This window comes from Strigops habroptila, chromosome 2 (assembly GCF_004027225.2).
Source record: "Strigops habroptila isolate Jane chromosome 2, bStrHab1.2.pri, whole genome shotgun sequence".
Lineage (NCBI taxonomy): Eukaryota > Metazoa > Chordata > Aves > Psittaciformes > Psittacidae > Strigops > Strigops habroptila.
In genome coordinates, this window is record NC_044278.2 from 102,118,413 (window position 1) to 102,132,716 (window position 14,304).

General features: G+C 46.1%; 1 protein-coding gene across 2 annotated transcripts in view; it reads left to right on the forward strand.

Annotated features, from left to right (window-relative positions):
* The first annotated feature begins 1,686 nt into the window (after window positions 1-1,686).
* The window catches only part of FLT1 (fms related receptor tyrosine kinase 1), a 115,918-nt gene continuing 103,300 nt past the window's right edge, over window positions 1,687-14,304 (forward strand). Inside the window, exon 1 of one of the 2 annotated variants that reach the window (XM_030477809.1) lies at window positions 1,687-2,014. In XM_030477809.1, coding sequence (XP_030333669.1) covers window positions 1,807-2,014 — 208 coding nt within the window. In that variant the 5' untranslated portion in view covers window positions 1,687-1,806. The remainder of the gene's footprint in view (window positions 2,015-14,304) is intronic. The other variant, XM_030477810.1, reaches the window with a different exon arrangement.

Here is a 14,304-nt window from a genome sequence, read left to right on the forward strand (position 1 = left end):
ACATCTGTTGGAGAAGGAAGAAGGTATGTCTTGCCAAAGTGCTGTGGTCTTTGGAGGACCATGACTGAATGCAGCCGTGATGTAGGAGGTGTGAAGAGGGCAGGGAGGAACTGGTGTGGCATGGCTGCTGAGCTTGTGGTGGGGCCTGTATCATCTCACACTCAGCACATACTCAGCACTGTGTAGGTCAAAGACAGGGACATACTGTTCCCTTAGCTCCTTCCACAGGGAGCCCCTGCTCCTAGGGAGTCTGAGCTGTCAGAATGCCCAGTGTCCCAGTTCTGGTTGGTCTGTCCTCACTGGCCGACAGCTGGTTTTCCCAGCTGCTATCCTCTCCGCTGGAGGAGGTGATGTCTTGTGAGTCACCCTCTTCTGGAAAGAAATCTCTGGGTTCTTCCCCCCATGGTGTGAGCAGATGAGGGGGAAGATATCCATAACTATTTTATTTTCAAGGTCTCAGCTGGGGGCAGGAAGATTGGAAAATGCAGACTCAAATTCTTAGCTTAGGGTGTCACTTACGAATAGGAGTCAGACAGAAGTGTCCAGGAAACATTCTCACAGACTTTAAACTTGAAAGTTAAACAGTTCTCAAGTTAAAAACAACACAAACTTCTCATCTTTTTTCTTGCACAGGATGGTCTGGTGGGACACAGGAGATCTGAGTTCTATTTCTGGCTCTTGTCACCAGCTTCCTATGACCTTGGACTAGCTGCCTAACCTCTCTACGTGCCTCCATTTCCTTCTCTGTAAAGTGGGGGTGACCACATCTACCTGCCTCATGCAGACAGTCTTGCAACTTATGTCATAGCATAAAGACATAGGAAGGGCCATACTGGGTCAAACCAAAGACTTGACGCACCCAATAGCCCTTCTCTAGCTACACAGAGGAGAAGCGGAAACATGGGGCTCAAGTTTTGCAGTCACGGGCTCTCTTCTGGTCTTTCACAAAATAAAACACGTATGGAAAACATGAGGTAAGTGATAGGGAGAAAAAATATATTTCTAGGATAGCCCTGGGTGTCGTAAGGTCAGTGAAGGCCAGCAGCAGCGCTAGCAGGGCAGAGTCCTGGAGTATCTTTAGCCCATGCTGCCCCTTCCTGGCTTCCCTGCTCGAAGTGCCCCGTGCTGCTGGCAGGGGACCCGAGCTGGTCCGGGCCAGGCCCTGCACAGGGCAGGCTCCCTCTCCCCAGGGAAGGCAGGGAGAGGAGCCTCAGCTCCCTGGGCACGGGCAGCGCTCTGGGGCGCGACGAGCATCCCGCCCGGCAGCCGCGGAAAGGCTGCGCGGCACCGGCCTGACCTGGGCCCCGGCCCCGGAGCCGACGGCGGGGCGCGGCACTGCCGAGGTCTTCTTGTGGAGCAGGAGAGGGGCTCTGCGAGACGAGGACCTCCGGCGCTCAGCCTTCGGTCCGGGAACCGCAAGCTCGGTGCGCGCCTTCCCCGGAGGTGGCCGGCGATGGGCCGGCGGCGAACCCCGCTCCCCGCCCCGGCAGCGCCGCAGCCCCGGTGGCTGGAAACCCACCAGCTCCGGGCATTGGGGAGGGCACGGCCGGGGGCGGTGGGGCTGGGAGACCCGCGGGAGAGCAGCCCCGTGCCCGCCGGCGGGCGGAGGACGCGTCCGGGGAGGGCGTGCTCCCGGCGGAGGATGTGGGCCGAGGGGGCGGAGGGGTGCGCGGTGAGGGGTGGAGAAGTTATAAATCAGCGGGGCCGGAGCTGGCTGCTAATTGATGCCGCAGGAGGTGAAGCTGGCAGGGCGGCTCGCAGCGGACACTCCCTTTCCGCGGGCGGGGAGGGCTCGGGGGCTGCTGGATGCGGATCCGCACCGCGCTGCGCCGTTATCTCCGCCACCGCGGGAGGAGCCTGGGACTGAGGAGAGCCCGTCGGAGCCTGGCCGGAGCCTCTGACTCTGCCTTGCCGCCGTGGGCAGGGGAAGAGCCCTGCGCTCCCGCGGGCAGGACCATGCACCGCCAGCTGCTCTCAGGGACCGTGCTGCTGGGAGCAGCCCTCCTGCTCGCAGGTAAGGGTCTGCTGGGACCCGCTGCCCCATCCAGTCCCCGCTCAGCGCCGAGCTCTCCGCGACGTGCCCCAGCATCGTACCTCCTCGGCGGCGCCTCCCGACTAGCCCCGCCGTACCCCGCTTGTCGGCTGGAGCCGGCGGCACCTGCCTTGCCCTCTGCGCGTCTCTCCTGGGCAGGGTCGGGGGAAGCGGTCCCCGCTTCTCGGGGGGTTGCCAAGCGCCGCATCTCAAGCGGCTCTTAGCCTCCGGATCCCCGGCAGTGTGTCCTGGGAGCGGCGTCCCAGGGATACAGGCGGTACGGGGCCTCAGTGCTTCCCCTGCCCTGGCAAGGCGGTGGCGCCGGAGGGAGGCTCTCCCGGGCACGGGGAATAGCCGCTCCGGGAGATGTCCGAACCGGTGCATCGCGGAAAGAGAGCATGTTTTGGCCGCAGGGCAGGCTTCTTCCCTCCCCACTTTGTTTCCAAGTGTCAGCCTCCCCCGTGAAGCCGAAAAGGTGCTCGTTTCCTTCGCGAGAATCCAGGTCCTGCTGCCTCCCGCCCGAGCCGGACAGCGGAGCATAAGGTCGGGGCTGCCTGCGGGGGATGCCCGCGCGGGTACCCGGCATGGGTCTCTCTGGAGAGTGGGATGGAGCTGCTCTCCGGAGCCTGCATCCCGCAGTGTTGCGTGTGCCGGGACGGATCAGTGAGGATTTGCTTTTCTTAACAGAGTTTTATTTTACTTCGAGCGAGGAGCCGGCCCTGCTGGGCCGGAGCGCCGGCTGCTGGGAGCGCGTCCCAGCGCTGCGTTGCTAGTCACCTGGGAGCTGTGGTGCGTGGGGCAGGGCAAGGGCTAGTTCCCCATGGGCTCATGGCACCTCAGGCCCGCCGACCCATGGGTCTGCCCTACGGAGCAGATCGGAGCGGGTCGACGGCTCCGCAGCCCTCCCGCGCTCGGGCTCCCCGTGCGCGCCCCGGAGTGCGGGCGGCTTCCGCGGTGCTGGCTCGCAGCATCGCCGGTGGGCAGCTAGAGCAAGCCCCGTCTCGGGGAGGAAAAACCCGAGCTGCCTCCGGGCCAGGCGTCAAGGCCAGCGGCGGAGCAGCGCGGTGTTTCTGCTTAGCGGTGCTGTTTCTGGTTAGCGGTGCTGCTGCCCGACCGGCACCGGTGAGTCCGCGGGAGCCGTCCCTGCGCAGCGCCGTGCTGAAGCAGCCCCGGCGTGGTGCTCCCCGACGCTGCCAGTGCTGCCGGCCGGCGTCAGCCGCGTCCCGGGGCTGCCGGGGAGCAGAGCTGGCGGAACCTCTCTGACGAGACGTTTTCCTGCTCGGGAAGTGCTGATTCATCAACTTTGGTGTAGATACATGGGTATTCTCTTTCTTTTCTTTTTTTTTTCCCCCCTTTCTTTTCCCCAGGAAAGTGCTAATTTCCCCACATTATTTGTCTCTGTCAAGGAGGTTCTTATGCCCAGGATGAAATAGGCACAAGCATGGGACAGCCACCCTGGATACAGGAAATGTGGGTTCAAATCCTTGCCAGGCTTCCTTCACAGCTTGAGCTTGAACTTCAGTGTCCTGCTCCCACATGGGCTCCTGCAGTGACCAGCTCTGCAAGGGGACTGGCTTCCTCTTTCCTGCCGGAAAGGTTTTCCATTGGGCAAATCATGGCAAACCCACTGCCCAGGGAGAAGGTGGACACTGGGAGCTAGGGGCTGCAAGGGACCCTGGTTCACCTTCCTGCTCCAGGGACTGTCAGAGATACGAGCACCCTAGACCAATTCCAATGGGGAAAACTTGCCTTGTTTAGGGGAAAACCTGGTCCTCTTAGTGCTGGGGACATACATCCTGGGGATGGCTAAGGTGCTGCAAGCATTGCAAAGACGCTTCGCTATAGTTTGGCTGAGTGCCTTTACAACTGTTTTGGCTGGAAATGCGTATCTCCTCCTTAAACGTACAAGAGAGTGTGCTCCAAATCTGAATCTAAACTTTTTCAAACGCTTCAGGATTTTGTTCCATTTTCTTTTTTTGAAAGAAAGTCATCCTCACACAGCTTCGTTTGGACATCCCATGGTTGATCATGGTTCTCCTGGTTCAGTGGTAAAACGCTCCATACTTTCATTTGCATGGAAAGTTTCAAAGTTATAGGTGAAGTGGGGGGATGTTTTGTACCATGCAGCTCTCTATGCCTTTCTTCCCATTTCACCCTCCTTTACTGCCTATTTACTTAAAACTCTTGCTTGGGCTGTCCAGCACTTCCCATTTTGAGTGTTGTTGATGAAACTCAATTCACCACCACCTTATGGTCCACTCTTGTAATTCAGTCTCTGTGGGTGTCTGCTGAGCTTCCATTTACTGGCAAGTACTAGAGGAGATTCACAGAAATAGTCAGTGGTTCAGGAGTTACTAGAGAGAGCTTTACAAGGAAGCAACAGAAGGAGGTCTTATAGCTTGTATATATTTGATAATTTAAATTTCTCCAAAGCAATATGCAATCTGTGACAGTCTCCATTTGAAAAAAAAGATTAAGGAAATTATGTTTCTTTGACATGTGAGTGTTGGATACTTCAGCTCTCTTGTATTTCTATGCACATGCATATTTTGGCTAATGTGGGAAAGAACAATACTTTTGTCTGTGTTTTGTGTAGTACTCTCATATGTTTCCCTTATAGTGCATATACATTTATTCCACAAACTGTATTGCATACACTTATGCCAAAGACTGCACACACAATGGTCAGCATGAAAATGTTGTTGCCATATTAAATTCAATCTCCCAATCCTAGTCTTTGTATGACAATTATATTAATTGATAGCATGTGGAAATGTGAAGGACTCGGTTTAAACCCTGAAAAGATCAGATTCTACAGCCTGGATTGAGGATTATGTGGCTGCATTTCCAGAATCATATGATGATAATTTGGCTGTGTTTCCAGCTTTCCACACCAAAGCAATACCTCATAATTAGCAGCTAGGAGGTAGTTACTCTACTGCAATCTTATCTGTGAACAGTGCAATATGAGTCTCAGTTATTCCAGTTGGATCTACTTCATCAAAATCCCCAGCAAATGATGGACTTTTCAATTTCATGGTCAGATGGAAAAAAATTAAGGAAGAAATTCCAGGTCAAATCTAGTCGGCGTTGGGGCTGATTTCTTGCAATAACTAAGCTGGCTTCTCTGAAAGTGCTATTCAGATGTATGTCAACACATTAAGGCTTCAATTTTATTTAAGTTCTTGCTGAAGCAACTGTGCAGACACACAGCTACAGTGGTGTAATCTGGGATTAGGGCTGGAGATCTTAACGGAGTCCAGAAAAACTGGGTTTCCCACTTCTGGATCTTCACAGAAACTGGGCTCCCTTAAAAATTTCAGACTGCATTCACATAAGCGAGAAGAGTTTGACCCTGCTGTATAACAGAGGCTTTAAAATAATGTACATACAGGGTTTAAACTTTCTGGCATTGCTGAAGAAAATCACTTTTATCACTTATGTTTTTCTAGACAGGTGTTTTGCTCATATGCTCAACACAAAGCTAGATTTCATTCTCTTATAGCTGGTGTAAATCTGGAGCAATTCCTTTGGGCAAGGCTAGCATCTTCTAGATTCATGGTTCCTGCTGGAGGAAATTAGGACATGGCCTGCACCCTAGTAAAGATCTTCATATCCCGAAGCACCCAGTACATTGAAAACCCTAAAAATTTGTCCCTGGGGAGAGTTGAAGATCCTTTTTTTGGTAGCGTTGGGGTTTTTTTTACATGTGAACAACTACAAACAAGCTGAGCCTATTTTTTGTCAGATGCTTCAAAGGCTGAAACCAGTAGCCCTTCACATTGTGTGGGTGTACAGCACAAAAGGAAATTGTCCAGATTTTCAGGACAGTTGCTGAGTCCTTACACTTTAATGTGGTTTGGAAACTTCAAGCACAATGTTTATCAGCTTGCTAGTTTTCATGTCCGACTGAGACTGGGAAAGGAAGAAGCTCAGCACATGAGGGTTAAGGTTTGGCATTTCAGAAGTCTGTGTCCAGTGGGGCTTTATCAGCAAAACGGTTCCTTTGAATCCCCCAAAGTCAGGGGTTGAGACTTCCTGCTGCAGCCCCAGAGGGAGTAGAAAGTGAGACTGTGGCAAGAGTAGCTTTGCTATGAAGTGTGGGATGCCCAACCACAGTCACCTCTGCTCTTGGAGGCAAGTCTCTCCTGTTGGTGTGAGACCTTCAAGAAGCAAACGCTCCCTCCACAGACACACTTCATCTTTAGGTCTCACTTCCCACAGCAGTACCTTTTTTCCCCTCTATCAATATTTGTAAGAATTTGGGGAAATGTTTCTGCGTATGTTTGAGCAGGAATTCCGCACATGGACAGCACCAGGCTCTTCTCTCTTTGCCTTTGTGATGCATCCTTACTACACATATTCCTGCAACTGAGAAACAATCTTTCCAAAGCATTCCTAGCTGGGAATGGCCTGACTTCTTTCTTCATCATGTGGGGACTGCTCACCCGAAAGCTGGTCTCATGATTGTCAGGAAGGTGCCCACACAGTTTTCTTCTACCAAGATGCAGAAGTTCAGTTTCATTCCCCCAGGGTTGGAGGTCAGCATTACATAAATTCTGGTAGTTAAAAGAAAAAGATGTGCTGCAAGCAGCAGTATGAAAAGTGAAAATACAGGCATTAGTGTTCTTTCCAAAGCCAAGCATGGCACAATGTCATGCCCTTTGTGACCGGCAGAATGAATTCATGCTGGAACTTAGCAAAGCAATAACAGATTGAGAAACGCAAGGGTGTGGGGGAAAAGATTTGAAACTATACATTTCAGAGGTACTTTTGTCTGAAACTTAAGTCTTGAGCCATAGAGATGTATGGACAAACTTGGACTGGGAGTGTGGATGACTGTTTCTTGTGTGTTAAGTCATGATTGGTATTTGGATTTTTATTTTCTGTGGCATGGTGTTTGGAAATGTGCCAGCCTAAAGATGAAGAAAAGGACAATTTTGCTTGTGATGCATCTTTAATACCATCTTTAATGGTATTAAAGACCATTATAGATGTTTGTGAAACAGTTAACTGATTTATTCATCACCTTCCCAGACTTTTGTTTGGCTTGTGTTAATGGAGAAGCAAAAGGTTCATGTTTGTGATGACCTGATTTTACTATCTTGATTTTTTTTCCATCAAATCTCAGCTGATTTTCATTACCAAAATCAATTTGTCCGTGATTGGACAAATCAACTCAATTTGTTGTTGTGGTGCCGAACCCACAATGTTAAGTCACCCCTGTAACATATTTGGATGGAGCACAATCCAGCATGTTGCAGTTGACACTGATTTCTGTTTGCATGACTTTTCTGGATGGTAAGGCTGCTCTTTCAACATCCACTGATACGTGGCACTAAGCACTGCTAAATACAATCCATTCTAAGTTGTATTCCATCTTTTGGAGCTACGGCTTTGAAACAATGTGCTATTAGAGCAGCTGAAGGATGGGGAAGTGGTTAGAAGGAAGCCGTTTCTAGGACTTCAGTGGTTGAAGATGCTGTGGCAATGCAGTGACATTTCCGCGCAGTGCCTGGAAGCGGGGGTGGAGCAGGCAGGGCATGGTAGCCCTCACAGACCTGGGGACCTGTAAGCAGATGTCTCCCCTTCTCGGAAGTTCCCTCGGGAAGCCCGTGCTCTGGGAACAGGACCCCCTGCTTAGTGCGTGAGGAGTGGCAAGGGATGAGTGTGAGGGTGTTTCATGAGAGGAATTTCACAAGTTCACATAGTTCACTTCAGCGTCCTTCCTGTGGGATTCTTCCCTGCCACGGAGTGAAGGAATTTGCCCCTTTTGTTCCCATTGTCATTCCTCTGTGGAAAAACCTCTCATCAGGATCACCATGGACTAATGTTAAGAGAAGTGTGAGAGTTGCCATCCTGGATCAGACAAGGGCTCTGTTTAGCTCCGAGTCATGTCTCTGTTGGTGTCCAGATCTGATCTTCAGGGGAGGTTCAAGGAACCTTGCAGGAAGCAGTTATCTGATAAAATTCTCCAGAGAGGAAATTTTTTTGTAGTATGATCTAAAATCCACGATTATTTAGTAGAAACCGTGGGATTGAGGGTCAAGGAAACTAAAGTTAGTGTCTGCCAAAATTTAGGTGTTGTCCGTATTTATGGCAAATGGATATAACATAGTGGGATAAAGTTGCATTATATCGTATAATACAGAGAATTTTCTTCTCATTTGCTGGTAGCCTTTTGGGTGAAAACCCCACCTTTTATTGTCTCATGAAGTGCTGTAATGTTCATCCTAATCTATTTTCTAGGTATTAATAATTACACATTTCCCAAAGTAAACTGGGACATAGGCAAGCTTGACAGAAGCTTTCTGCATGTGTACCTACTGCAGACCTTGTGGTTTTGATGTCATTCAACTTCAGAAGGGGTTTAGCATCTTGAGTTGTTGCAAAGGAGTCCTCTGCAGACTGTAGGGTGGATGGAAAGTCAATTCCCAACCTTGTCCTTTTACTTTTTTTGGTCTTGGAATGCTACAGGTCAGTTCAGCCTTAATGATTGGGCATCGGAAGTGATAACCGTCAGCCTCCAGCAGAGTGGAATTCCTGAAATTTTGCTTTAAATTTTCTTTTATATAGTTCCTAATTTATTTCTCCCTGCACAGCTTAATGAATAGTACAGCCCCAGATGAATTTGACAGACCTGTGCTGCTGGCTGAGCTGGCATGCTGCTGGCAGGTAGGCAGTTTGTCTGTCTATATGAAATAATCTTCCAGTTCAATCCTATTATACTGCTTAATTTTTCCTGCCAGGGAATCTGTAACAAATCTAAGCATCAAGTTGGTAAGGAAATTGAATTTGGTCAAGAAAACAAATCCTCTTACTTTATGTAGGAATTCTAAATCATTTTCATGTCTGTTTTAATGCACTTGTTTTGTCTTTATACCATATCAATACTTTTTTACTGTGCTAGTGTCCTGGGTTCAGCTCTGTGGCTGGGCTTAAACCACAACTAGTTAATGTGATAAACTTTCCTCAGAAATATTGGACTGATGATTATGGGCTAGGATCTGTCATGGTGGAATTAGAGCAGAGGCACAGTGGTTGCTGACACAGGTGACTAAGTGATAGAGTAGATATGATGGCTCATGGACATAATATGATTAGGGCTACCTACACTCCTGTAAGCAGCACGAGCTTGACCGTGTGTGGAAGTGTGAAGACATACTCCTGGGTGAATCAGCTGGGAATGGCTGATCACATGGGATTGCTTTTGGATGGGCAGATGATGGAGTCACAACCACAGCTTTGATATTACTCTTGCTTTTCTCAACTCACACCATCTATATGTGTGTTTTGCCCCTTGGTGTGGTTTATCGAAGTGATGGTCCTATAAGAGTTCATAACGGAGGCGTTAGACTGTACATTTAGATTCCCATTTTCAATTCCATATGCTCAATGGGAAATAAAAAGAGTGTGATTATGTCTGGTTTTATTTCCTCTCTAATTCTTTTTCTCTTGATACAGATAATGATGAGCATCTTCACCAGGCTAGGTAGTGGCAAAGGTGATCATTTCACATGATAGGTTTCTAGAGTTATTAAAGCTGGATGGATAAAAGAGGTAACTAAGATTATTGTTTTTTTTCTCTCAGGTTCTCTGAATGTTAAATTCTGAAATGTATTTTTAATTGGCATTATGTACAGTGCCCATGCTCATGCACAAAAGTCATCTGGTGACTTTAGGGAAGATAGGACACAACCTTCTGATGAGGCAAGTACCTTTAAGCAGGTGCTGTGTGGGCACAGCACACTGAACTGAGTGGTCTTGGCTGCCCAGGTGTGATGGGAAGTGGTAATAATTTCAGTTGGTAGTAACTGGAGCCAGATTTATTTCAACCAACCGTGATTTCAGTGTGTTAAATTTCTGCATCTAAATTTTTTTAATTAACAACCTCCCCCCTGTTGTTTAATAAAATGGCTTTACCACAGGCTTCTGCAAGAAACTAGGGCAAATACTGGCAAAACGTTGGACAATTATTGGGGAAATACATATTTGTTCGCATTTACAGCTATGGACTATATTGGCATGGTAGTGTGTACTGCTCAGGGATATTAATGAAGTACTACCAGAATTTTACGTGCTCCCTTTTTACCTACTGCATGTTTTGCTTTGCATCTATAGCATCTAATCTTATATCAGTGTGTATACGCATCTAAGGACAGTGAACACATGCAGATAGCAGACAAACTCTCATCACTCGCTCTGAGACCCAGAACTGAGAGGGTAAGGACACACTTGTTTAAATAATAGACACACACATCTTTCTGTGCTTGTGGAGGCCTTTCATGGGCAGTTGCATTTCTATTTGCCCTGCTGACTGATTTTTAGCTCCAGGGCATGCAGTCAGAGTAAAGACATTTTTAGTCTGCCCAGGACTCTTCTGATCTACTGTGATAAACCTTATGCTGTTCATTATGATGGAGTAGTATACAACAGAGTATTATGATAGAGTAATATCATTCAGCAGCCTAATGTTCTCATCCACTAACCTACCAATTTTCTTGTCTGGCTGTTATGTCTTGATGGTACTTTAAACTCTTAGATTATAGTTGAGATTAATCAGACTCAAGGGTTCGATCCAGAAATCACTTGGTGTATGTTGCAGAACATCAGACTGGATAATTGGGAGGTTCCTTCTGGAACTGAAAGGGACAAACCAATGAATTGGTGATTTTTATGCATTGATGTGTACTTTCTAGGTGGCTTCCAACAATTTTCTTGATTTTTAAAGCAAATGAGAATATATTTCAATCACAACAGCAGCATGTACAAGTAATAGATCCATTGAGAAGTGATAGAGCTCAAGCTGCTGCTTCTGCCCTGAGTGTGTTCTGTTTGCTGGCCATGTACCAGCACACATGGTGCCCCTCTTTGCACAAGAACCAAGAGGAAACGGGGGCAAAGCTACCTTGCAGTTCAAAGACCCATGGGTCTGTTAACCCTTGCAAGTCCCTATGGCCCTTAATTGCCCTGCAAAGTTCTGCTTTGACAGAAAATAGTGGTTGCAATTTGCTGCTTCAGATCATGAGCTTGCTTATTTGGACAATTGTTAACATGGCTTGAGACAAAGGCATACCTCCTTGTTTTCTCACAGATAAGCTGTCCTAGTTTCTCTTCTGCAGGTTTCAGGTGTGAAACTTGGATTTGTGTCAGAGAAGTGGTGTGAAATTAGATGTATGAAGGACTGTGAAGTCCCCTCTAGAATGGGGACCTAGATGGCATCGGAAAGACTTGGAAAAATGGCTCTGAATCTCATGGTGGCTCATGGTTTGGCACTGTAGGTCTTTCCTGGAGGCTTTTTCTAAGTGCAGGCAATGCAGATGGCGCTTTTGCCTCTGAAAGCAGGAACCAGGCTGCACTGCCTGCTTTGCCTGTGCCTGAGCATGAGAAACCCAGGTGACATAGATGAGATGGGGCCTATTGCTGCCATGGAGATAGAAGTGTGTGTTCTTCAATTAGCAGCTCTTCTCAGCCACCAGCAGTCATGGAAGTAGAAAGCTTCAATAACCAGTGTGATCCCTTTCCCTTCTAGTCGTGTGGCAGGTTCAGGCCAGACTTTCACACTTCAAGCAGGAAAACAGAAAGTTGTTTTCCAATCACCATGCAAATTTTGAGACAACTCTGCCTAAAAGTTCTTCTGTCTTATAAATGCAAGTATTGATGCTGAGGAGAATCTCAGTGTCCATTAAACTAGGAGGACCTGCTGGTCAACATGCCTCCTTATGGTCAGATGTAAATTTTAAATGGCTCTTCAGAGCTGACCACAAGTTCCTTTTTCTCTTTCTCTCTCTCTTTTTTTTTTTTTAATAGAGTAATTTGTTGTAATGATGCAGTTGAAATTACTGTGCATAGGTACAACTGTTTGACCAAAAAAAGGTTATATTTACTTATAGAATGGCCTGAAGTACCTTTAGAAGAGATGCTAATACAATAGCTTGTCAAGAAGAGCTCTGAAATTAAGAAAACTACTGTTATTCCAGGTTTCCTTGCAAAAATGATTTTATGATAATATTAAAATGGAGGAAAGCTGTATAGCTCACATGAGGTTAACTGGTGGCCATGTTCTGGTTAAGGTGCTGCTGTGGATCAGCCAGTTCATTTTCACTGAAGACACACTGAAGGTCAACCCACTGGACGCTACCGTGCGCTTAAGATTTTTGTCCAGATTCTGCAATTGCTTATTAGTTGCACACATGGGTATTCCCATTCCCTTCAATGGGATGACTCATAAGGAAGTGCTCATAAGCAAGAGTAAAGTCCTGGGCTGCATTTGAACTGAATGACCCACATTTTAAGGAGCACAGAGAGGTGAAGACTCTATTAAGCAATCTAGTGCAGTCTCTTTCCAGTGTAGGAGTGTCCTCTACAAAATACATTTGGGCTGAATGTGTTTGAATTGGGAGGAAATGATATTTGATGGTAAAAAGCACAAAGGGTTGGTTATGTTTAACAAGTCTTAAAACATGTGCAAATCCAGCAGTGACTGAAACAATTACTTCATGATGGATAATTTTATTAGCCACAGATGGCACTTTAAACCCAGAAGGTCAGATTCTTTGTATACACTGAAGTTGCAAAGATAAACTGATCATTCTCTTTAACCTCTCATTGTGTGGGTGAAAAAAGATTAGTCAACATGTTCAAGATAACTGGAGTGGTTGGAAGACAATCACTCAGCCTCAAATTATAAAGAAGATATTAAAAGTAAAAGGCCACCAAACCTGTTCACTTCAAGGAAATTTCTAGTAATTTCTAATTCTCTTTTTTTAACTAAGCCATAAAGCCAGCTTTTGGGTTTACTTTGTTTAGTCAAAGGTAGCAGAAATTCACAGTGTATGAAAAGAAATTGGAAAGTAGAAGCTGGAAAAATCAGTATGGGGATAATAATCCAGAATGTGGCCCTGCTTTTATGTTCAGCAGATCTGTCCTTGTAAAAGAAATCGAGATTTAGCCGAAATGTGCATGGTTACTTATTTGTCTGCAGAGCTGAACTTGCACATCATATTGGAAAATATGTGCATGTTCATTTATTTTATCTTCTTTTAATTACTAGTTAATCAGTGTGTTTGGTTAACAGATAATTTAAATTTTTGTTTACTTCATTCAGGAAGAGTATCATCTTTTTGCAAGGCAGAAAATAGCTGAAGAAAGTTTATTCTTTTGTTGCCTTGCAAATTACAGATTATACCCTCTGCTTTCTTAAAATAAATATTTGTCTTTTGTTTATTTTAGACAGAATGGCCAACTTTTGCAATCCAAATTAATGTTTGCTCATTAATTAAGCAACCCTGTTGACTGACTTTCATATGTACCTAATAAGCCTTCCGAAGCAAATAGAATATGTCCCCCAAAATCACCCCTTTCCTTATGGAAGGAGATTCCTCAGTTATCAGGATTAATTAGTTCTCTTGTTGTCACATGAAAAGAAGTTGCGCCCCCCAATGTAGGTCAGTGTGAGGGTAGGCTGCTGATGGTCGCTTAGTGACAGACACAATGATAAGTGAATGTGTCCTGTTGAGCCATGACCCTTCAGAAAAGACAGTGTCAAGTAAACTGCCCAGAGAAGGTACACAGAAGGCATAATCTGCTTCTAAATATTGACAGTAGGAATTTCCCTGCTATTCTCCTTCTTTTTTCTTTTCTGGTAAACATGTCAAACTCTATTGCACTTGTACTCTGCGTCAGTTTTGAAGCATTTAAAAATGTAAGGAAGCTAATGACCCATGAATAGATACGATGTCAACTAAAGCTATTTTTCTTCAAGACTTAACATCTGGCTGGTAAAAGCGTTGTCTCTCATACTTGTAAAAGCAACATTATTGGCTTGAAATAAGATCTTCTACTTCAGCTTTTTGTCAGTGAAAAACTAAATGAATGAGTATGTAACAAATCTGATATGTCATGCCAAATACACTGATGTTAGGTCTTGAATATTAATATGATTAACTACTGGAATTAAGCGTCTAAAATGTACTTGAATTCAATGATGAAACTCTGGCTTATAGAAACAAGAGCAAAGTTGGACAAACACTAAGCACTCCTTAAGATCCCGCCCACAATATTTACAAATACTGCAGTGTCTTTTAGATGTACATAATATGTGTAAAAAGGCAAAAGCTTGAATATGTATCCAGTGTATCTGGGTTTCTTTGTTGTCTACAGGATGGGTGAAAAGGTCTGTGTACGTTGTTTCGTGGTTTGTTTTTTATTTTATTTGAATTTATTTGAATTTAATAACTCTGAGGCAGACCTTCTGACATGCAGGCTTCCAG